General features: G+C 43.0%; 1 protein-coding gene across 3 annotated transcripts in view; it reads left to right on the top strand.

Annotated features, from left to right (window-relative positions):
• The first annotated feature begins 423 nt into the window (after window positions 1–423).
• Window positions 424–25211, top strand: part of LOC120516813 (protein inscuteable homolog) — a 232787-nt gene continuing 207999 nt past the window's right edge. Inside the window, exon 1 of one of the 3 annotated variants that reach the window (XM_039738779.1) lies at window positions 424–603. Coding sequence is in view for 1 of the 3 variants with exons in the window: in XM_039738773.1 (XP_039594707.1) it covers window positions 4326–4364 (39 nt within the window). In the remaining 2 variants the exon portion in view is untranslated. Of the gene's footprint in view, window positions 608–4246; window positions 4365–25211 lie in introns of those variants that run through there. The other 2 variants (XM_039738787.1, XM_039738773.1) reach the window with 2 other exon arrangements.

Raw genomic sequence — 25211 nt, 5'->3', positions numbered from 1 at the left:
AGAGTACAAGCTACAATAACACTTTTAAAAGTACTGGCATGGCGATTCTAGTCCAGGTATGACAAACAAATCTTAGAGCGTCGCCCATCGCTACCTGCCATCGCCGCTGTCCAGTCGGTTTTGAATGGCGGGAAGAGGCCGTTGGCGGGCGCAGCCTATAAGTGACTCCCGCGCGCGGGGCACCGACGTCAGCGTTTCGTGCCTTTTTGTTTTCTCGGTCTTTCTACAAACATCTGGATTTCACTTCCCAACTTCTTTCGGGTATCGCACTGACCCCCCTACTTCTACTACTACAACTTCTTCTTCTTCTTCTTCTTCTTCTTCTTCTTCAACTTTCCCTTCTGTTTTGAAACACAGACGCAACAAAGTCTTTAATTAAACGTAAGCGCCAGTGGTCACTGTGCAGTTCTACGCCTGACCGCAAAAATGTGCAAGAATAGCCGGTGGCAGACAGAAATAGAATAGCTGGGCGTCTGCCTGGAGCGGAGCCCAGTGAAAAAATATGCAAGCGCCGCCGCCGCCCGAAGCTGGGGTCACTCGAGACTTGAGCGCGCGAGACGGACGCATCGCAACAGCAGCGCAGCGCAGGGCCGGACAGCTCCGGTAAGTAAGTCTGTCGTGCGCTTCTCTCCCTCTCTCTGCCACCTTACGTGCCCCGCCGGCTCTCTCCGAGGGGTAGCCGGGGGCCGCAGTGTTCCTCGAGACTGTTGCGTGCTTGAGCTCGGCTGACGTGGCGCCGGCTTTTTTGGCTTTCCACTCTAGTCCTCCGTTATGCTTCGGGATTGAGATGTTATCAGTCCCGCTGTGTCCGGTAGTTTCACTCCTCTGTGTCAGCCAGAAGTTGGGCACATGCTGGCGTCAGTGGTCAGCGATCGTTAAGCAAAACTTAGAGCTCGTTAAATGTCAGCGGGGTTCTTGACACGGACTCGGGGGATCAGATCTGTGGAAGGAATGCAACGGGACGAAAGGCGCTATATTTCACTCTGTTTGAAAGGACTAGCCGGGAGTTCTGCTTGTGTTTCGGAAGTCGTGAGTCTTTAGAGCTCTCGTGTGAGCGACGGGGCTGTAAAGGCAGCAGATGACCCGACCCCACTTTTAAAGATCAGCAGCTTCCCTTATCTGACCACAGGTGCACCTGTGAAGGGGGGACGAGCGCAGAGCAGCCGCGGTGTGTTCGAACGACTGGGCTGGAAGAAGACAAAGGCTCTTCCAACAGGGCAGAGTTTATTTCTTGACGTGGAATAAAAAGAATGCAGCGTTTCTCCCCGAAGATCCGTAACATTTTTTTTTTTCAGATGCAGTTCATACACTTAAAAGAATTTCAAATCCCATTGCTGAATTCACATATAGTGTTGATTTCCGTTCAGAGCAGGGCGCTATAAACATTTCAAGACTGATGAATTCCTTTAGTTTTATGGAGGGCAACTGAGGGGCAATCACCTGTTGGCACATCCTTCCAGCTGCTTTTTAGGAAGTAGACCTCATCCATTTTTTATTTTTCTAATTTTTTCTTAAGTTCAGTAATCACAAAACTACATTCAGGAATTGATGAAAGAGAACCAGTCCCCAAACCCCCCATTTCTGCCACTACTGTGCTTGACCCCCAAACCACCATACCTCAGATTGCCTGGTAAAAAGGGGTCCGTATCCAATTGAAATCTACTGATGCCCATGCAGACTGTTGAGAGGGGCCAGACAGACAGAGCAGAACCTAGGAGAGAAAAGGTAAAAGAAAATGGGAAAATTAGGGATTAAGATTAGTAGCATGACATGGATCCATCGCCAGCCAACTTTGAACCAACTGCACAGAAGTTTTCCTCTTGTCTACAGACATGAACAAGCTTGTTGGTGTCCCAGCACAAAAAAAAGAACCCATAATTTTCTCTGAAATAACTTGAAACTGAGAACAGTAATTGGCACCCCTCATTGTTTAGTCCATATCGATCTATTATAATAAAAAGATCTTGGGTCGAGACATGATCATCTCGGAGAGACACTTTGACGTCACGCGAGACATAATCATCTCGGAGAGACACTTTGACGTCACGCGAGACGTGATCATCTCCAAAAGACACTTTGATGTCTCGCGGGACGTGGTCATCTCGGAGAGACACTTTGACGTCACACGAAATGTAATCATCTCGGAGAGACACTTTGACTTGACACGAGACGTGATCATCTCGGAGAGACACTTTGACGTCACACGAAATGTAATCATCTCAGAGAGACACTTGGACGTGACATGAGACGTGATCATCTCGGAGAGACACTTTGATGTGACACGAGACGTAATCATCTCGGAGAGACACTTTGACGTCACACAAGACGTGATCATCTCCAAAAGACACTTTGATGTCTCGCGGGACGTGATCATCTCAGAGAGACACTTTGACGTCACTCGAGACTAGACATTACCAACCTTAGGAAGCGAGACTCATGCCTTGTCTTGTAGTGAGACTAAAGGACAGCTGCTGCACAGGCTTTTAAATGATTGACGCAGAGCACGACAAGCAGAGCACACAGCTTGGCACCGGTATCAGCAAGGCAGCAGGTGATCCGTCCGCATCTCCATAGCGTGCGTTCAGCCCTACCCCTTCACAACGCGAGCGGCAGAGACACAAAGTGGCTGGTGTGTAGCGCACCCTGGGGGAGAGAGGGGGTATGTGAGTGAAGTGAGCAGGAGGCAAAGCCCCCTAGTTTAACACAAAACAAACTTTGCTTTAGAGCATTGGTGTCGTACTCCGGTCCTGGAGGGCCACAGTGGCTGCAGGTTTTCATTCTAATCATCTTCTTCATTAGTGACCAGTTTTTGCTGCTAATTAACTTCTTTTCCCTTAGTTTTAATTAACATAATTGAATAACATATTTAGAATTATTAAATCATTAACATAACCCCTTAGTTGTCTGTTTTTCCTTAATGAGCAGCCAAACAATAATGGGACACAAAACGAGCCGCCACGTGAGCAGCTCACCATCACACAATATCTGAAAAAAAAGAAAGGTGAAGGTCTCGTTGATCTCTCAGGTCACCAAATATTTTTGACGGTGGTCTTAGAGAAGAAAAAAAAAACAGAAAAATCAACAGTCTTGGAAACGTCTGCTGTGGCAGAATGAGAGCAGCAACAAGCCATGGAATTAAATAACGGGTTTAATTAACAGCGAGAATTGGCTTCTCATTAAGAAACGGGTTGGAGTGAAATTGGTTGGTATCTGAAGCCCCAATTTAGGTGGTCAACTATTGGCTTGTTTCACAACTATTTAAAATAAAGGGAAAAGAAATGAATTATCAGTGAAAACTGGTCACTGATTAGGAAAAGGGTCAGAATGAAAACATGCAGCCACTGTGCCCAACAGAGTTCAACACCCATGCTTTAGAGTTTGTATAAATACTTCAAATAATAACACAAATCAAAATAGCATTGACAAAAATGATGGGACACCTACGCTAATATTCTGTTGCACGACATTTGGAGGCAATCACTTCAAACAAGCGATTCCTGGAGCTCTCCGTGAGACTTCTGCAACTGTCCACAGGTTGTTTGGCCTGCTTGTCCTGAGAAAACTGTTCCAACTGTGTCAGGTTTGAAGGGGGTCTTCTCCAGACTGCATGGTTCAGTTCTTTCCAGAGATGTTCAATAGGATTCAAATCAAGGATCATAGAAGGCCACACCAGAATAGTCCAATGTTTTGTCCTTAGCCATTCCTGGGTACTTTTAGCTGAGTGTTTTGGGTCATTGAAGAAGGCCTAAGAGGAGCTTTATGGATGTGGTGAGAGAGGACGTTAGAACATTAGAACATTCAAGACGAGAACAGGCCATTCAGCCCAACAAAGCTCGCCAGTCCTCTCCACTTGTTTCCTCCAAGAAAACATCAAGTCGAGTTTTGAAAGTCCCTAACGTCTTACTGTTTACCAAACTACTTGGTCGCTTATTCCAAGTGTCTGTCGTTCTTTGTGTAAAGAAAAACTTCCTAATGTTTGTGTGAAATTTACCCTTAACAAGTTTCCAACTGTGTCCCCGTGTCCTTGATGAAGTCATTTTAAAATAACAGTCTCGATCCACTGGACTAATTCCTTCCATCTGCAAGGTTATCCCAGTTAATATTTGGATAATTAAAGTCCCCCATGACTATAATATCTCCCTGTAAACTTGCCTTTTTGACATTGACATGTAGGTGATGGGTGAAAACAGAACAAGATGCAGAGGTCAGAAAGATATGGAAAAAGATGATCCACTGTGGCAACCCCTAACGGGAGCAGCCAAAAGGAGAGGAAGAAGATCCTGTTTGACGTTCCATGATGGAGCTGGGGCACTACATTTGTGTTGATGGTCTTGATATCTCATTGTCCCCTGCACAGACTTAAGGTATCCCATGGCCAGATGCAGCACAGCAGCTCAAAAAACATAATTGCATCTCCTCCATGTTTCACAATATGGTGGTCTTTTCTTTGAGAGCTTCATCTGTGGACATAGAGGTGATGTGACGTTTGTGTCATCTGTTCACAGGGTATTCTCCCAGTATCATTGTGGATTGTCAATAAGCATTTTAGCAAATTCCAGTGTGGCTTTTTTATGTTTTTCCTTCAACGGTGGAGTCCTACTGGGTCTCCTTCCATTGAGCCCACTGTCACCCAGAAAGCACTGATGAACTTTGACCTTGGTGATCAGCTTGTATCTCTTTGGAAATTGTCCTTGGCTTCTTGTCTATTATTCCCTCTATCCTTCTGCTGATTCTAGGGTTGTTGTTCCTCTTGCATCCTGGCAGGTCCCATGGACCTTACACTCATTAATAATATTTGAAACTGTTGCCTCAGAAAAATTAAGCTGCTTGGAGATGGTCTTCTAGACCAGGGGGTTCTCAAATTCAGTCCTGGGGTCCCACATTGTGGCTTCAGGTCTTTGTTTCAACCAGATTCAATGACAATCAATGACCAGAGGCCAAAGAGGACTGTTTCATTTATGTTAGGTAGAATGCCCAGAGGGGACTGGGCGGTATCATGGTCTGGAATCCCTACAGATTTTATTTTTTCTCCAGCCGTCTGGAGTTTTTTTGTTTTTCTGTCCCCCCTGGCCATTGAACCTTACTCTTATTCGATGTTAATGTTGATTTATTTTTTATAATTATGTCTTTCATTTTTCTATTCTTTAATATGTAAAGCACTTTGAGCTACTGTTTGTATGAAAATGTGCTATATAAATAAATGTTGTTGTTGTTGTTGCAGATCAGTGACAACAACTGATAACACTCATCTCCTTTCATTAGCTAAAATTGTTTTTCTATTCTCTTATTCTACATTCAGAAAAGCACAGCAGGATGATTTTTACATTTAAGACATTTAGAAATATTTCTGTTGTTGCTATTGATTTAGATGTTTAACTCTCTTTTGTGATTTCATTCTATTTGCCCTTTCTCTGTGCAGTTTGCTCCCTTTTTTGTATCTTAATAATGACAATTAAAAATGAACAGAGCAGACACCCAGGCAAACAACACTGAATCATGAAAGGCTGTAACTACTTTAGCGTCAGATCCACGTATTAGTAAATAATGCATTAAACTATTAGAACACCTGGAAAAGTAGAATGAAAATATTATTAAATAGAAAAAAATACATTATTCCCATATAGCTGCTTATTACATTTCAAATTTAAAAAAAAATTTTTTTACCAAACATAGTTTTCTAATTTCTATATGGTTCCCAAAATACAGAATCTGGGAAATAACAGTTCACATAATTAGTCCAATTAAAACCAGAAGCTGGTTGGGGACAAAAACCTGCAGCCACAAATGGTCCCCAGGACCGAATTTGAGAACCCATGTTCTAGAACAGGGGTGGGCAAAGTCATTCCTGGAGGGCCGCAGTGGCTGCAGGTTTTCATTCTAACCATCTTCTTAATTAGTGACCAGTTTTTGATGCTAATTAACTTTAGTCTTAGCTTCAATTAGCTTGACTCCGGCCCCTTAGTTGTTTTTTCCTTAATTAGCAGCCGGACAGTAATCCTTCTATATACAAGCGGTCGGGATTGTCCTTCCGTCCCGTGAGTGCTACGCAGGCACGGACTTTCACACAAGCCCCATCCATTTTGCAATGCATGATGGGATTTGTAGTTTCGTTTTTCCAGGTAAAAGATGATTTTCTACTCCAGACTGTGTGATATCTTCTTCTTCTTTCTTACTATATAAAAGCGGTCGGGATTGTCCTTCTGTCCGTGAGTGGAAAGCGTAGCGGTATTCCGCTTATCACAGACTTACTACTTGCAGCTTGCGTACGAAGCAACATGATGTGAGCAGAGTTCTGGTGCTCCCATCGTTCCCTTGCTTTTGTGCGCGATGCGCTGGAAAAATAGACAAAATTATGTCTCTGGAAATAATTCATGTTGATGGAGTACAAATGCCTCACCGCGTAGTAAATATCAGGGGGGTTCAAAAGGGCGACCTCAATATAGAAAAAAAGTTTAAATTTCATCACAAAAATAACAGAAACTACGAGCATTAAAGTAATACCGCGCAAAATGCAATATAACCAAATTAATGAGTTTGTATAAAATATCAAATTGATCTACATATTGAATTGCCTTAAGAAGTGGTCAACTTAAAAGTCGGTGGCCTTAAAAGGCGGGTCAGCCTAGTGTGACATAAAACAAGCAGGACATGAGCAGCTCACCTGTACCCATCAAACAAAATCTGAAAATAAAGATGAAGGTCTCAGTAAGGTTGATCCCTCACGGAGTTCTTAGAAAAAAACAGAATATCAACAGTTTGTGGAAATGTCTGCTGTGGCAAAAAGAGAGCAGCAACAGGCCATGGAATTGACTAACGGGTTTAATTAACAGCAAGAAACAGCTTCTCATTAAGGAACTGGTTGGAGTTTGAAGCCCCTGTTTAGTTGGTCATCTATCTGTTGGCTCGTTTCACGTCTCATTTCTGTTTGGCTGTCATTTAATGAAGAAAAGAATCAACTCAGAAGACTTAATCCTTAACAGGGCTCTTAAAATAGAGGAGTTAATTAGCAGTGAAAACTGGACACTGATTAGGAAAATCTGCAGCCACTGCGGCCCTCCAGGCCTGGAGTTTGATACCTGTGTTCTAGACCATGGCTGTCGAACTCTGGGCCTGGTGGGCCGCAGTGGCTGCAGGTTTTCATTCTAACCCTTTTCCTAATCAGTGAGCAATTTTCACTGCTAATTAACTCCTTCATTTTAATAGCCCTGTTTTTAAGGATTCAGCCCCCTGAGTTGATTGCTTTGTTCATTAAATGGCAGCCAAACAGAAATGAGATGTGAAACAAGCCAATAGTTGACCACCTAAATTGGGGCTTCAAATGCCAACCAGTTTCACTCCAACCCATTTCTTAATGAGAAGCCAGTTCTTGCTGTTAATTAAACTCGTTATTTAATTCCATGGCTCATCCATCCATCCATCCATCCATTTTCTAACCCGCTGAATCCGAACACAGGGTCACGGGGGTCTGATGGAGCCAATCCCAGCCAACACAGGGCACAAGGCGGGAACCAATCCTGGGCAGGGTGCCAACCCACCGCAGTCCACGGCTCATTGCTGCTCTCATTCTGCCACAGCAGACATTTCGAAAACTGTTGATTTTCTGTTTTTTTCTAAGACCTGAGAGATCAACCTCACTGAGACCTTCACCTTTCTTTATTTTCAGATATTGTGTGCCGGGCACAGATGAGCTGGTCAAGTGGTGCCTTGTTTTGAGTCTCATTATTGTTTGGCTGCTAATTAAGGAAAAAGAAACAACTAAGGGGCCTGAGTCAAGTTAATTAAAATGAATGCAAAAGAAGTCAATTAGCCGCAAAAACAGGTCACTAATTAAGAAGATGGTTAGAATGAAAACCCCGCAGCCACTGCGGCCCTTCAGGGCCGGACTTTGACACTCCTGTTATGGACTTTGCCGTCTAACATGCTTGTGTAGAATTTTTTTTTCCCATAATCTCTTCAGATGACTCTCTCCTCTGCTTTCTCCGCTCCATGTTCACGATACCAAACAGCAGGGTGACGCCTTTTCTCCATTTAAAGAGTCTGGATGACTGATTGCACGAGTGGAGACTTGTGTGATACTATTTAAAGAAAACAGCTAGTTTGAAAAAATCACTCGTCTCCAGTTATTTAGGATCTTTTTTTGGAGTACCAGCAAATGCGTCCAGGCCATTTTAGGATATTGTTGCAGGCCAGTGCTTCCCAAACTCAGTCCTGAGGACCCACTGCAGCTGCAGGTTTTTGTTCCAACCATCTTCTGTTTCTAATTGGGCTCCTAGCCCAAGTAAGCGAGCTGTTATTCCCCAGTTTCTGTGTTTTGGAGTCAATGGAGAAATAACAAAACCAAGTTTGGTAAACTTTTATTAAAATGTACTAAGCAATTCTAAGGGGATTTTTTTTTTTAACTTTTAAACAATTTTCAGCCTCATTTTCATTCTCTTTTTCCAGGTGTTTAATTTATTATCGCCTAATTAGTGGGTCTGACGCTAAAGTTATTGCAGCCTTTCATCATTCAGTGTTGTTCACCTGGCTGTCAGGTAAATGTTTGTTTTAATTACAGTATCTCACAAAAGTCAGTACACCCCTCACATTTTTGTAAATACAAACCGGATTCCAAAAAAGTTGGGACACTATACAAATCGTGAATAAAAACTGAATGCAATGATGTGGAGGTGCCAACTTCTAATATTTTATTCAGAATAGAACATAAATCACAGAACAAAAGTTTAAACTGAGAAAATGAATCATTTTAAGGGAAAAATATGTTGATTCAGAATTTCATGGTGGTCAACAAATCCCAAAAAAGTTGGGACAAGGCCATTTTCCCCTCTGTGTGGCATCTCCCCTTACAACACTCAACAGACGTCTGGGGACCGAGGAGACCAGTTTCTCAGGTGTAGAAATAGGAATGCTCTCCCATTCTTGTCTAATACAGGCCTCTAACTGTTCAATCGTCTTGGGCCTTCCTCTTTATGATGCGCCAAATGTTCTCTATAGGTGAAAGATCTGGACTGCAGACTGGCCATTTCAGTACCCTGATCCTTCTCCTACGCAGCCATGATGTTGTGATTGATGCAGAATGTGGTCTGGCATTATCTTGTTGAAAAATGCAGGGTCTTCCCTGAAAGAGATGACGTCTGGATGGGAGCATATGTTGTTCTAGAACCTGAATATATTGTTCTGCATTGATGGTGCCTTTCAGACATGCAAGCTGCCCATGCCACACGCACTCATGCAACCCCATACCATCAGAGATGCAGGCTTCTGAACTGAGCGTTGATAACAACTTGGGTTGTCCTTGTCCTCTTTGGTCCGGATGACATGGCGACCCAGATTTCCAAAAAGAACTTTGAATCGTGACTCGTCTGACCACAGAACAGTCTTCCATTTTGCCACACTCCATTTTAAATGATCCCTGGCCCAGTGACAACGCCTGAGCTTGTGGATCTTGCTTAGAAATGGCTTCTTCTTTGCACTGTAGAGTTTCAGCTGGCAACGGCGGATGGCACGGTGGATTGTGTTCACTGACAATGGTTTCTGGAAGTATTCCTGAGCCCATTCTGTGATTTCCTTTACAGTAGCATTCCTGTTTGTGGTGCAGTGTCGTTTAAGGGCCCGGAGATCACGGGCATCCAGTATGGTTTTACGGCCTTGACCCTTACGCACAGAGATTGTTCCAGATTCTCTGAATCTTCGGATGATGTTATGCACAGTTGATGATGCAATTTTTCGCTGGGTAACACCTTTCTGATATTGCTCCACTATCTTTCTGTTTCCTCAGAGGTGGAGCCTTTACCCCAACAACACCTCTCACTTCCGGGCCGGACAGACAGACACACACAAACAACACACACTTCCACACGTAGATGTGTATATATATATATATATAAGACAATGAAGGGTGCAAACTGCCCAAAAAAAATAACACAATAGGACAACAACAAAAGAGAGGTAAGCGTTTAAAGCAAAAGTAGAGATATTTCTAAATCTATATATCGTAGCAGTAGGGGGCGCTACCGCTCCCTTGAACCCTCAAGTACCACGCCACACACCAGGTAAAAGTCCAATAATTATTATTTTTATTATAACAATTACGTGCACCAAGCACCCTCCACTCCACACTACTCATACAATAATTAATGAATCCACAATCCTCCTCTACCAGACACTTAGCCACCTTTCCTCCCAGCTCAGCTCCCTCGTCTGGGGTTTCCCATCATCTTTTATAGTCTGTGACCCGGAAGTGCTCCTGAACCCTTGTCTTTGTGACTCCTTAGCACGGAATGAAAACTCTCCTTCTTCATCCCGGAAGTATGTCATTTCCTCTGTCGCGGTAATTAAGACGCACTTCCGGGTTATAGGTCACAAGTAAGTCCTTGAGCCTCCCTGCAGTGTCCTCTGGTAGGCCCCATGGTGTCCAGCATGGTCGGGAATAAAAACTCCACGGTCCAGGATTCCCCACTGGTCTTCGGGGCACTTCCACGCTACAGGGAGGGCTCCATCTAGCGGCCTGGGGGTATTGGCCAGGATGAATGTCCGGAAATCTCCCACAATATATAAAAGTCAACGTGTGTATGTATGTATGTTCCAGCATCACATCTGAACAGCTGGAGCGATTTTCATGAAACTTGATACACATGTTTCTCAATGGTTGACTAAAAATACTGTAGGGTGAAATCAGCCTTAACCCCCCCCCTTCTTTGATCGTACGGTCTTGTATGTAGGGTATCGTCCGGTTGACACTCGGAACGACCACCAGAGGGCGAACCGAAGGTGACTGCCAGCATTCTTTATGTCTGAGCTCCACCACCACACCCGCCTGTTGCTTTTGAAATGAAACAGTTCTGCGCGTGGTAGTGTGTGTGTCTGTCCGGCCCTGAAGTGAGACGTAGAGTCGAGGTGAGGGCTGCAGCTCCAAGGATACGCAAGTGAGGCCAGCACACTGGCAAAAAGGAAACCTCCTGAGGAACACAGTCGCTTAGCTGCTAATGCACAAACGATCCGAGCACGTCAGCAACCCAAGTCCTCATAGCAGAGAGATGCCCAGAGTAGTTCTGATGATTTCAATATTTTCTAGAATCCCGTGCAGGCTTACACAGTCAGTATATACCAGGCGACTGCCAGCAATCTTTATTTTTAAGCAGCACCGCGCCCGTGTTGCTTTTCAAATTAAATAGAGTTGGCCGGTTCCGAGTGTCAGCTGGATGATCACATACAGTGGTGTGAAAAACTATTTGCCCCCTTCCTGATTTCTTATTCTTTTGCATGTTTGTCACACAAAATGTTTCTGATCATCAAACACATTTAACCATTAGTCAAATATAACACAAGTAAACACAAAATGCAGTTTTTAAATGATGGTTCTTATTATTTAGGGAGAAAAAAAAATCCAAACCTACATGGCCCTGTGTGAAAAAGTAATTGCCCCCTGAACCTTATAACTGGTTGGGCCACCCTTAGCAGCAATAACTGCAATCAAGCGTTTGCGATAACTTGCAATGAGTCTCTTACAGCGCTCTGGAGGAATTTTGGCCCACTCATCTCTACAGAATTGTTGTAATTCAGCTTTATTTGAGGGTTTTCTAGCATGAATCACCTTTTTAAGGTCATACCATAGCATCTCAATTGGATTCAGGTCAGGACTTTGACTAGGCCACTCCAAAGTCTTCATTTTGTTTTTCTTCAGCCATTCAGAGGTGGATTTGCTGCTGTGTTTTGGGTCATTGTCCTGTTGCAGCACCCAAGATCGCTTCAGCTTGAGTTGACGAACAGATGGCGGACATTCTCCTTCAGGATTTTTGGTAGACAGTAGAATTCATGGTTCCATCTATCACAGCAAGCCTTCCAGGTCCTGAAGCAGCAAAACAACCCCAGACCATCACACTACCACCACCATATTTTACTGTTGGTATGATGTTCTTTTTCTGAAATGCTGTGTTCCTTTTATGCCAGATGTAATGGGACATTTGCCTTCCAAAAAGTTCAACTTTTGTCTCATCAGTCCACAAGGTATTTTCCCAAAAGTCTTGGCAATCATTGAGATGTTTCTTAGCAAAATTGAGACGAGCCCTAATGTTCTTTTGCTTAACAGTGGTTTGCGTCTTGGAAATCTGCCATGCAGGCCGTTTTTGCCCAGTCTCTTTCTTATGGTGGAGTCGTGAACACTGACCTTAATTGAGGCAAGTGAGGCCTGCAGTTCTTTAGATGTTGTCCTGGGGTCTTTTGTGACCTCCCGGATGAGTCATCTCTGCGCTCTTGGGGTAATTTTGGTCGGCCGGCCACTCCTGGGAAGGTTCACCACTGTTCAATGTTTTTGCCATTTGTGGATAATGGCTCTCACTGTGGTTCACTGGAGTCCCAAAGCTTTAGAAATGGCTTTATAACCTTTACCAGACTGATAGATCTCAATGACTTCTGTTCTCATTTGTTCCTGAATTTCTGTGGATCTTGGCATGATGTCTAGCTTTTGGGGTGCTTTTGGTCTACTTCTCTGTGTCAGGCAGCTCCTATTGAAGTGACTTCTTGATTGAAACAGGTGTGGCAGTAATCAGGAAATTGAACTCAGGTGTGATACACCACAGGTAGGTGATTTTTGAACAAGGGGGCAATTACTTTTTCACACAGGGCCATGTAGGTTTGGATTTTTTTTCTCTCTAAATAATAAAACCATCATTTAAAAACTGCATTTTGTGTTTACTTGTGTTATATTTGACTAATGGTTAAATGTGTTTGATGATCAGAAACATTTTGTGTGACAAACATGCAAAAGAATAAGAAATCAGGAAGGGGGCAAATAGTTTTTCACACCACTGTACATACGAGGTGTGGCAGAAAAGTAATGAGACTGGCAACGCTGCGCTGTTGTCCTTGATAGAGCCCGTGTATCAGTACCCTCCCATAGCTCAGTGCGAGTTTCAACTTCTTCCGTTAACTACGTGATTTTTGTGACTGCTATTAGCGAAGTTGTGTTTTTGGTTGTGCGTCACGCAAAATGGAACAGCGGAATTTGGAGCAACGTTGTGCCATTAAACGGCGAGTGTGACGTTTGAAAAGTTCAAACAGGCCTATGGGGAACATTCTTTATCCCGAGCTCAAGTTTTTCAGGGAGGCCTTCAACTTCGAAAACCAATGAAAACATCGAACGTGTGAACACTCTTGTGAGATCAGACCGTCGTTTAACATTAAGAATGTTGAGCGAACAATTAAATTTGAACAGATTTACCGTTCATCAAATTTTGACTGAACATTTGCACATGCGAAAGGTCTGTGCCAAAATGGTGCCGAAAAACTGCCCTCTCCATAACAGAATTATTGACCTCAAACGCATTCCTGTGGTTCCCCAGCCCCCTTATTCACCTGACCTCAGTCCGTGTGACTTTTTCCTTTTTCCTAAACTGAAAAATGTCCTCAAAGGACGTCATTTTGGGACTTTAGAAAACATCCAAAAGAGTGTAACGGACATGCTGAAGACCATACCGGTTGAAGACTTCCAGCGCTGCTACCAACAGTGGGAACAACGTCTCATCGGTGTGTAGCTGCCCAAGGGAACTACTTTGAAGGGGATAACATTGATGTTTGAAAAAAAGAAAAACTTTGGTAAATAAAAAATCAGTCTCATTACTTTTCTGCCACACCTCGTATAAGACCGTAAGATCACCCCCCACCCTACCCCGGGCATTTTACAGCACAGGCTTACACAGCTAGTATATTATAACACACAGACCACAAACCCCACTGAAATACACACTGGAATGACTAAATATAAATAAAACTGAAAAGAAAGAAAACTTCCGACTTCAAGCATTACGCAGGCATATTGCCAGAGTTATGCAGTAAAGGAGCCACAGTCGTGATTTTTTTGACACACCTCGACTGAATAACTTGTCTGAAAATACTCAGTGTTCGTGCATCAGATGGAGGGCGTGCAGCATTGTTCATAATGACACTCGGTTTTGTTTTCATTCTCTGCTCCACATCACCGTCCAGGGGGTCCAGAGTGTGTTACACAATGAGCCTGCCCTTTTAATTAGCTTGTTGATTCGATAAGCCTCGCTTGAAGTCATATTACTGACCCAACACACCACACCGGCCATCATAGAGTTATAAGAATATGTGAAGGATGTCACTAGCCGCATTATAATACAATAAAATACAATTTATTTTTGTATAACGACAACAACATTTATTTCTATAGTACATTTTCATACAAATAATGTAGCTCAAAATGCTTTACATGATGAAGAAAGAGAAAAAACGACAAAATAAGAATTAAAAGAACGCTAATTAACACAGAATAAAAGTAAGGTCCGATGGCCAGGGAGGACTGAAAAAACAAATAAAAATACAGATGGCTGGAGAAAAAATAAAATCTGCAGGGGTTCTGAGGCCCCCTCTAGGCATTCTACCTAACATAAATGATCAGTCCTCATTGTATTCAGGGTTCTCATGAAAGGACTTGATGATGACGGTCACATAGATCATCAGGTGAGGGTTAGTAGCCCATTAGAACTATCATACATACAGTACAATACAATTTATATTTGTAGAGCCCAAAATCACACAAGAAGTGCCGCAATGGGCTTTAACAGGCCCTGCCTCTTGACAGCCCTCCAGCGTTGACTCTCTAAGAAGACGAGAAAAAACTCCCAAAAGAAAAAAAACCCTTGTAGGGAAAAAATAGAAGAAACCTAAGGAAAGGCAGTTCAAAGAGAGACCCCCTTTCCAGGTAGGTTGGGTGTGCAGTGGGCTTCAAAAAGAAAAAGGGGGTCAATACAATACAATACACAGAACAGAACAAACCCTCAATACAGTATAAAAATAAAAATGTTAGAAGTATGGAGCAGAATTTAACAGTAGATGATATCCCATAATATGATTTGGATTTGGAGTCCTGGAGACCTCATTCTTCAAGCCGCCTGCCCCATTTGGCCATTGCACAGCTGAAATAGCGCTAATCTGATGAAAGAACCCCTCTACCTGACGATTCCTGTGATCCTCCATCAGGGATGACTTTACCTTAGGCCGGCAAAACAACTTGGCAGGTGGGCCGTGGCACCAAGTGGCACATTTGAGTACCGAGAAGAGCAACAGAACAGGTGAGGGTTAGTAATAAATTGTAACTGTCATGTTACTTCTGTTTTAGTGCTAATGACTAACGACAGAGATGCAGTCTGTACAGTTAATCAGCAGCTCTAGTCAGGGTGAACTAAACTGAAGTCCTGAGTCTTCAGCTAGGATTTAAAAGCTGAGACTGAAGGGGCATCTCTTATAGTAGCAGGCAGACCACTCCACAGTTTAGGGGGTCCTGTAACTAAAAGCTCGACCTCCCACTGTTATTTTATTAATCCTTGGAATCCTAAGCAGACCGACATCTTGAGATCTTAATGTGCGCTCAGGTTTGTAAGTCATGATAAGTTCAGACAAGTAAGCCAGACCTCGGCCATTTAATGCTTTATATGTTAAAAGGAGGATTTTGAAATCTGCCCTAAACTTAACCGGGGGTCAGTGTAAGGATTTAAGAACTGGAGTGATGTGTTCGTATTTTCTTGTTCTTGTAATAATTCTTGCAGCAGCATTTTGGATCAACTGGCAGCTGAATAAAGAACAGTCTGATCATCCAGTGAACACCACATTGCAGTAGTCAATCCTACTAGAGATAAATGCAGGAATTAACTTCTCAGAATCCTGTTTATTTAGAATTTAGAAATTTCCCAACATTTTTAAGATGGAAGAAACCTGATCTGGACAACTTAGTAATATGTGCTTTAAATGACATGCTAGAGTCAAAGAGAACTCTGAGATTGTGGGCTGATTTAGTACAATAAATGGTGACTACAAATGAGTTAAATGATAACAGAATATTGTTGTGATCAGCGTCATTCCCTCCAACAATTAACATCTCTGTTTTATCTGTGTTTAAAGACAAGTAGTTCTCATCCATCACTTCTTTAATTCACTAACACAACTAATTAAAGGCAACATCGGAGAAACTCCATTTGATCTAAATGAGAGGTGTAACTGGGTGTCATCTGCATACGAGTGAAAATGAACATGATGTCTCCTAATGAGAGATCCCAGTGGACGCCTGTAAAGTGAAAACAGTAAAGGTCCGAGTACTGAGCCCTGCAGGACACCATATCTCACTTCTGTGCATAATGATGGAGTCCTGTCAGCACATTTCTGTACATATTGGAATCAATTTGATAAATTAGTACTAAACCAAGCGAGCACGGGGCCTGTAAGCCCAACATCGTTTTCTAGCCTGTGTAGTAAAATAGGATGGTCGATGGTATCAAATGCTACACTTAAGTCTACCAACAGAATTACAGTGGAGTTTCCTTCATCAGAGGATATCAGAATGTCGAGTTACTTGTGTTTTAGTGCTAATGACTGACAACAGAGATGCAGTCTGTACAGTTAAACATTAAAGGAGCACAGTCTCTTAAGAATTAAAAGAGCCCTTTCTTACATAATTCCTTTGTATTAAGAGACCGGCAATGCTGCAGGAATATCTCTCTAGCCTTCCTCAACACAGTTCTGCCTGTAAGCTCCCTCAACCTCAAGGCTTGGTTTTTTCAGCTGAGGACCCTTCTGTAGAGAGGCGCCTGCTTTTCCTAATCATGTACAATCGATTGAACAGAGACCGGTCTCACGCATGTACTTGTAGTTATGCACGACCTCCTCATCCACTCCCTGAGTAGAGATTTGGGCGTAGAAGGCTGTGTGGTATGGCAGAAATCGATAACCAGTTCCTTGGTTTTGCTAATGTGCTAATGCCGTGCAGATAATTCTTAATGCATCAAGAAACAAAGTTCTCACCCCGACTCCTCTCCTCAGTCTCATTCACTTTGTCACCACCATTCTTAAGTGTAGAATCATCAGGAAATTTCTTCTAGTGATTTGACCTGGTGTTATATTTATAGTCAGAGGTGTACAGGGTGAAGACAAGAGGATTACATTACGAAAAACTATGAAGGCCACTGTGCTCATGGTGACCTTCAGTGCTGCAGGAGTTTTTTGTAGCCTGCTGTTTGTGAAGTGGACTTAATGGGTCTTGATTTCAGATGAACCTGTTCAGCCTTGGGCGGCACGGTGGCGCAGTGGGTAGCGCTGCTGCCTCGCAGTTAGGAGACCTGGGTGTTCGCTTCCCGGGTCCTCCCTGCTTGGAGTTTGAGTGTTCTCCCCGTGTCCGTGTGGGTTTCCTCCCACAGTCCAAAGACGTGCAGGTCAGGTGCATTGGCGATCGTAAATTGTCCCTAGTGTGTGCTTGGTGTGTGTGCCCTGCGGTGGGCTGGCTTCCTGCCTTGCGCTCTGTGTTGGCTGGGATTGGCTCCAGCAGACCCCCGTGACCCTGTGTTAGGATATAGTGAGTTGGATAATGGCTAACTGACTGTTCAGCCTTATGGGTGTCACACTTGGCACAATCTGTGCTGCTGATGCGGAAGAGGCGATTCGTTTGCACTAGATCAGGGGTGGGCAAACCTTTTGGCTCAGGGGCCACATTGACTTTTAAAATTTGACAGACGGGTCGGGCCAGCACTAGATGCACACGTATCAAATATAAACATAAAAAAGGCATGACAGTGTTAATATTTAGTGGGAACAGTGTTGTCGATGACCCTTTTCTGCCTGGTGTGTGTTTTGTTGCGGCAGATCTGAGGTGTTCATCGCTCAACTGGGATCTGTGGGGTGCTTTGTTTTTTCCCTACAGATTTTATTTTTTCTGTCCCCCCTGGCCATTGAACCTTACTCTTATTCGATGTTAATTAATGTTGATTTATTTTGTTTTCTTATTGTGTCTTTTATTTTTCTATTCTTTATTATGTAAAGCACTTTGAGCTACTGTGTGTATGAAAATGTGCTATAGAAATAAATGTTGTTGTTGTTGTTGTTGGTGTTGAGAAAGAAAAAACATTATGAACTGAAATGAATATAAAAGTATGCCTAGCTATGGTGGGCTGGCACCCTGCCCAGGGTTTGTTTCCTGCCTTGCGCCCTGTGTTGGCTAGGATTGGCTCCAGCAGACCCCCGTGACCCTGTAGTTAGGATATAGAGGGTTGGATAATGGATGGATGGATGGATTATAAATAAACTGCTCAAAAAAATTAAAGGAACACTTTGAAAACACATCAGATCTCAATGGGAAAAAGAAATCCTCCTGGATATCTATACTGATATAGACTGGGTAATGTGTTAGGAACGAAAGGATGCCACATCGTTTGATGGAAATGAAAATGATCAACCTACAGAGCCCTGAATTCAAAGACGCCCCAAAAATCAGAGTGAAAAAATGATGTGGCAGGCTAGTCCATTTTGCCCAAATTGAATTGCAGCAACTCCAAATTGTACGCAGCACTTTGTATGGCCCCTGTGTTCTTGTATACATGCCTGACAACATCGGTGCATGCTTCTAATGAGATGACAGATGGTGTTGTGGGGATCTCCTCCCAGATCTGGACCAGGGCATCACTGAGCTCCTGGACAGTCTGAGGTGCAACCTGGTGGCATTGGATGGACCAAAACATAATGTCCCAGAGGTGTTCTATTGGATTTAGGTCAGGAAAGTGTGGTGGCCAGTCAATGGTATCAATTTCTTCATCCTCCAGGAACAGCCTGCATACTCTCACCACATGAGGCCAGGAATTGTCGTGCACCAGGAGCCACTGTACCAGCATAGGGTCTGACAATGGGTCCAAGGATTTCATCCTGATACCTAATGGCAGCCAAGGTGCCTTTGTCAAGCCTGTAGCGGTCTGTGTGACCCTCCATGGATATGCCTCCCCAGACAATCATTAACCCACCACCAAACTGCTCATGCTGAATGATGTTACAGGCAGCATAATGTTCTCCATGGCTTCTCCAGACCCTTTCACTTCTGTCACGTGCTCAGGGTGAACCTGCTCTCATCTGTAAAAGCACAGGGCACCAGTGGTGCATCTGCCAATTCTGGTATTCTATGGCGAATGCCAATCGAGCTGCATGCTGCTGGGCAGTGAGCTCAGGGTCCATTAGAGGACATGGGGCCCTTGGGTCACCCTCATGAAGTCTTTCTGGTTGGTTGGTCAGAGACATTCACACCAGTGGCCTGCTGGAGGTCATTTTGTAGGGCTCTGGCAGTGCTCATCCTGTTCCTCCTTGCCCAAAGGAGCAGATACTGGTCCTGCTGATGGGTTATGGACCTTCTATGGCCCTCTCCAGCTCTCCTAGAGTAACTGCTTGTCTCCTAGAATCTCCTCCATGCCCTTGAGACTGTGCAGGGAGACAGCAAACCTTCTGGCAATGACACGTATTGATGTGCCATCCTGGAGAAATTGGACTAACTGTGCAACCTCTGTAGGGTCCAGGTATCGCCTCATGCTACCAGTAGTGACACTGACTGTAGCCAAATGCCAAACTAGTGAAGAAACAGTCAGAAAAGATGAGGAGGGAAAAATGTCAGTGGCCTCCACCTGTTAAACCATTCCTGTTTTGGGGGTCATCTCATTGTTGCCCCTCTAGTGCATCTGTTGTTAATTTCATTAACACCACAGCAGCTGAAACTGATTAACAACCCCCTCTGCTACTTAACTGACCAGATTAATATCCCAGAAGTTTCATTGACTTTATGCTATACTCTGATTAAAAAGTGTTCCTTTACTTCTTTTGAGCAGTATATTTAACTCACAATACCAATGATTGTATTTTATATTAATCATGCTGTAGAGAGCTATATGATTTTTTTACTTCTGTATGATTTGTTCTTCATTGAGGTAGAAAAGGAATGCACAGAATTATTAGATTAACTTGCATGCTTTTATGAGAAAATGCTGACCTCTTGATACAAACAGAACACCCTGTGATATTATAAATCAAGGCGATAGTTTCTGAATTCCTACTTGAAATTATTTGAGCATGTTTCTTTCAACTGTGAGTGCTCTGATTACCTCTTTATCTGAAAGAAGCAATGTACACATTCCAAGTCAGGGAGTAGTAAGCTATTATAATTTATGTACAGTGGTGTGAAAAACTATTTGCCCCCTTCCTGATTTCTTATTCTTTTGCATGTTTGTCACACAAAATGTTTCTGATCATCAAACACATTTAACCATTAGTCAAATATAACACAAGTAAACACAAAATGCAGTTTTTAAATGATGGTTTTTATTATTTAGGGAGAAAAAATCCAAACCTACATGGCCCTGTGTGAAAAAGTAATTGCCCCCTGAACCTAATAACTGGTTGGGCCACCCTTAGCAGCAATAACTGCAATCAAGCGTTTGCCATAACTTGCAATGAGTCTTTTACTGCGCTCTGGAGGAATTTTGGCCCACTCATCTTTGCAGAATTGTTGTAATTCAGCTTTATTTGAAGGTTTTCTAGCATGAATCACCTTTTTAAGGTCATGCCATAGCATCTCAATTGGATTCAGGTCAGGACTTTGACTAGGCCACTCCAAAGTCTTCATTTTGTTTTTCTTCAGCCATTCAGAGGTGGATTTGCTGCTGTGTTTTGGGTCATTGTCCTGTTGCAGCACCCAAGATCGCTTCAGCTTGAGTTGACGAACAGATGGCCGGACATTCTCCTTCAGGATTTTTGGTAGACAGTAGAATTCATGGTTCCATCTATCACAGCAAGCCTTCCAGGTCCTGAAGCAGCAAAACAACCCCAGACCATCACACTACCACCACCATATTTTACTGTTGGTATGATGTTCTTTTTCTGAAATGCTGTGTTCCTTTTATACCAGATGTAATGGGACATTTGCCTTCCAAAAAGTTCAACTTTTGTCTCATCAGTCCACAAGGTATTTTCCCAAAAGTCTTGGCAATCATTGAGATGTTTCTTAGCAAAATTGAGACAAGCCCTAATGTTCTTTTTGCTTAACAGTGGTTTGCGTCTTGGAAATCTGCCATGCAGGCCGTTTCTGCCCAGTCTCTTTCTTATGGTGGAGTCGTGAACACTGACCTTAATTGAGGCAAGTGAGGCCTGCAGTTCTCTAGACGTTGTCCTGGGGTCTTTTGTGACCTCTCGGATGAGTCGTCTCTGCGCTCTTGGGGTAATTTTGGTCAGCCAGCCACTCCTGGGAAGGTTCACCACTGTTCCATGTTTTTGCCATTTGTGGATAATGGCTCTCACTGTGGTTCGCTGGAGTCCCAAAGCTTTAGAAATGGCTTTATAACCTTTACCAGACTGATAGATCTCAATGACTTCTGTTCTCATTTGTTCCTGAATTTCTTTGGATCTTGGCATGATGTCTAGCTTTTGGGGTGCTTTTGGTCAACTTCTTTGTGTCAGGCAGCTCCTATTGAAGTGATGTCTTGATTGAAACAGGTGTGGCAGTAATCAGGAAATTGAACTCAGGTGTGATACACCACAGGTAGGTGATTTTTTGAACAAGGGGGCAATTACTTTTTCACACAGGGCCATGTAGGTTTGAATTTTTTTTCTCCCTAAATAATAAAAGCCATCATTTAAAAACTGCATTTTGTGTTTACTTGTGTTATATTTGACTAATGGTTAAATGTGTTTGATGATCAGAAACATTTTGTGTGACAAACATGCAAAAGAATAAGAAATCAGGAAGGGGGCAAATAGTTTTTCACACCACTGTATAACCTCAAAATGAGCTTCCATGTATATATTGTGACGGGCGGCCAGGTCCCATGCCCGGCCGGGATGCCCCTTCAACACTGGATCTGGGGGAGCAGCCATGGGATGCACTCTACGTCCTCCAGAGCGCTTGGTGGCAGCCCTCCTGGGTTACATCGGGGCCACAGGTTTGGGACTTCAGGACTCAGACCTGTTGGGCTCCATGGCCACCACCTGGAGGAGCTGCATGGCTTAACGAGCCTCTATGGGCTGGAGTGCAGCCTAATTAGGCCAAGTACCACCTGGAGGACTTCTGGGAGGGCTGCAAAAAGAGCCTGCAGCCACTACTCAGTAGCCAGAATCGGGAGGACGAGGATGAGGTTGCCTGGGAGGAGGAGTAGGAGGAAGAGAAGGAGGAGGAAGAGGAAGAGGAGGAGGAGGAGGAGTGGTGGTGGTGGTGTAGGTTTTGCCAGAGGATTGCGTTGTGTGAAGTTAAGTGCTTGTGGGACTGTGTATTGCCTGTGGGGTTCACTGCCTCTGGGTCAGTCTGTGCTGTGTTGGGCGCAATATAGCACCTTCATTTTACAATATATATATATATTTTTTTTTTTTTATTTAATACATGAAGAAGGTATATAGAGGCAAGCCCCATGTGAGGCTGCAAGCTGTCTGTTCTGACCGGCGGGTAGGGGCGGCAGTCTTTCTCTTTCACCAAGAATAAAGAAATTGTCTTTTACTTTAAATTGGTGTTTGCCTCCCGTTGTTTTCGACTTCAGCGTCCACAGTTTTCATCACACTCATACGTTTAGCCAAATAACACCAGCATCCTCTATGCCATCTTCTGGATGTTTGGAAATTTGGCTGCCCTTAATGAAGCATAAAACTCATCCAGTTTAAGAGAGTTGAACTTCTCCTTTACTGCGGTGGGCTGGCGCCCTGCCTGGGGTTTGTTTCCTGCCTTGCGCCCTGTGTTGGCTGGGATTGGCTCCGGCAGACCCCCGTGACCCTGTATTCGGATTCAGCGGGTTAGAAAATGGATGGATGGATGGATAACGCATAGACGTAGAATAACTAGACGCCTCATGACCACCAATCGTACGTCAACGTCGCCGCCATATTGTGAGTGGCACTGCTGTGGAGTGAAGTAATGGATAAGATGCCTCACACATGTTCTGCTTGGGATTGTACAAACCGCCGTACGCTCCAAACCAGATCCCGGGGGATTACATTTCATAGGTAAGGCTGAACAATTGTTTTGGTTATATTTGGCCATTTGAAAATCCCGTTTTATAATCTTTACTAATCTTTACTAAGCTATGCATTTATGTGCTCAAGTGAGCCTCCAAACAACGTTTTGGCTAAACGTATTTAGTCACTAACAATGTAGACTGTTGTTAGCTGTTAACATTTCTCAAACTTGATGATGTGTTTTTTTCTCAAGGAGCACATTGAGGAAACACAGTTTGAAATTGACAACCATTATTTTATGTTCATGTCTTTACAACAACAACATTTATTTATATAGCACATATTCATACAAAAAAATGTAGCTCAAAGTGCTTTACAAAATGAAGAATAGAAAAATAGAAGACACAATAAAAAATAAAAATAAGTCAACATTAATTAACATAGAATAAGTAAAGTCCGATGGCCAGGGTGGACAGAAAAAAAAAAACTCCAGAGGCTGGAGAAAAAAAATAAAATCTGTAGGGATTCCAGACCATGAGACCCCCTGACCAATCCCCTCTGGGCAATCTACCTAACATAAATGAAACAGTCCTCTTTGGATTTAGGGTTTTCATGGAAGGACCTGATGATGATGGTCACGTAGACTTCTGGCTTTCAGTCCATCAATGTTGGTGCATCCTGATGCTTTGAGTAGGTGGTGGTGGCGCAGGCCGCCATCACAAAGAAACCGGAAAAAGAAACAGAAGAGAGTTGGGGTCAGTACGGATTTTAGAGCCACCATGAATAGTTATTATGATGAACTGAACATACAGAGTATCAGGATTAAGTTAAAGTGAAGTTATGAGAGGGCCATGTTAAAGTAATGTGTTCTCAGCAGTGTTTTAAAGTGCTCTACTGTATCAGCCTGGTGAATTCCTATTGGCAGGCTATTCCAGATTTGAGGTGCATAACAGCAGAAGGCTGCCTGCCCGCCTCACCACTTCTTTTAAGTTTAGCTTTTGGAATTCTAAGGAGACACTCATTTGAGGATCTGAGGTTACGATTTGGAATATAAGGTGTCAGACATTCCGATATATAAGATGGAGCAGATTATTTAAGGCTTTATAAACCATAAGCAGTATTTTAAAGTCAATCCTGAATGACACAGGTAACCAGTGTAGTGACATCAAAACTGGAGAAATGTGTTCAGATTTTCTTTTCCTAGTTAGGATTCTAGCAGCTGCATTCTGCACTCATTGCAAGTGATTTATGTCTTTCTTGGGTAGTCCTGAGAGGAGTGCGTTACAGTAATCTAGTCGACTGAAAACAAACGCGTGAATTAATTTCTCAGCATCTTTCAGTGATATCAGAGGTCTAACTTTACTTATGTTTCTTAAGTGAAAAAATGCTGTCCTAATGATCTGATGAATATGCGATTTAAAATTCAGATTACAGTCAACGGTTACCCCTAAGCTTTTTACCTCCATCTTGACTTTTAATCCTAATGTATCCAGTTTATTTCTGATAACCTCATTGTATCCATTATTGCCAATCACTAAGATTTCAGTTTTCTCTTTATTTAACTTGAGAAAATTACTATTCATCCATTCTAAGATACAAGTCAGACATTGTGTCAGTGAATCGAGAGAGTCGGGGTCATCAGGTGCTATTGATAAGTACAGCTGTGTGTCATCAGCATAGCTGTGGTAGCTCACGTTGTGCCCTGAGATAATCTGACCTAACGGAGGCATGTAGATTGAGAAGAGCAGCGGACCAGGATAGAGCCTTGTGGACCACTATATTGGATATCATGTGTCTTCCACAAACTAAGGCTGCACCATATTGACAGACTGAATCCTCTCAAAATGCAAGATCTGAGTGAGCGAGACGAGTGTCAGTCTGGAGGAGATCAGTGAGGTAGAGGAGAGCTTTAAATATTAAGAGCGGGATTTAGTATCGTATCCAGTAGTGAACAGGGAGCCAGTGACGTCAAGAGAGAGTCGGTGTGACGTGTTCAGTGGATTTAGAACAGCAGGTTATCATCCTGGCAGCAGAATTTTGAAGAAGTTGTAAGCGATGGATACGTTTTTAGCATTACAGTAATCTATACGTGAGGTGAATTTAACCGATACTTCAGTACTGTGTGGCGTAAGAACAGGACGAAGTCTAGAAATGTTTTGGAGATGGAAGAAGGCAGTCTGAGAAATGTTACTTATATGGGAGGAATTGTTTAATAATAATAATAATTATTATTATTTAATAATTTCCATTATTAGTGTATAAATGGATATATATAATTGCATTTAAACAAAATCTGTTGTATGTAAAAGATACAGTTTTAAACGTTATTGTTTTTTCATCAGAAAACCCAGTTTCCACGTCTACCTGCATTAGTTTAAATGGCACTTTTGCCACTCACAATATGGCAGACACGCTGACGTATCGTGTCGACTGGGCAACACAGTGAATGTGGCGTCTATCTA

This window comes from Polypterus senegalus, chromosome 1, assembly GCF_016835505.1.
Source record: "Polypterus senegalus isolate Bchr_013 chromosome 1, ASM1683550v1, whole genome shotgun sequence".
Lineage (NCBI taxonomy): Eukaryota > Metazoa > Chordata > Cladistia > Polypteriformes > Polypteridae > Polypterus > Polypterus senegalus.
The sequence above is the reverse complement of the archived record's forward strand: the minus strand, read 5'-3'. Positions and strand labels throughout refer to the sequence as shown.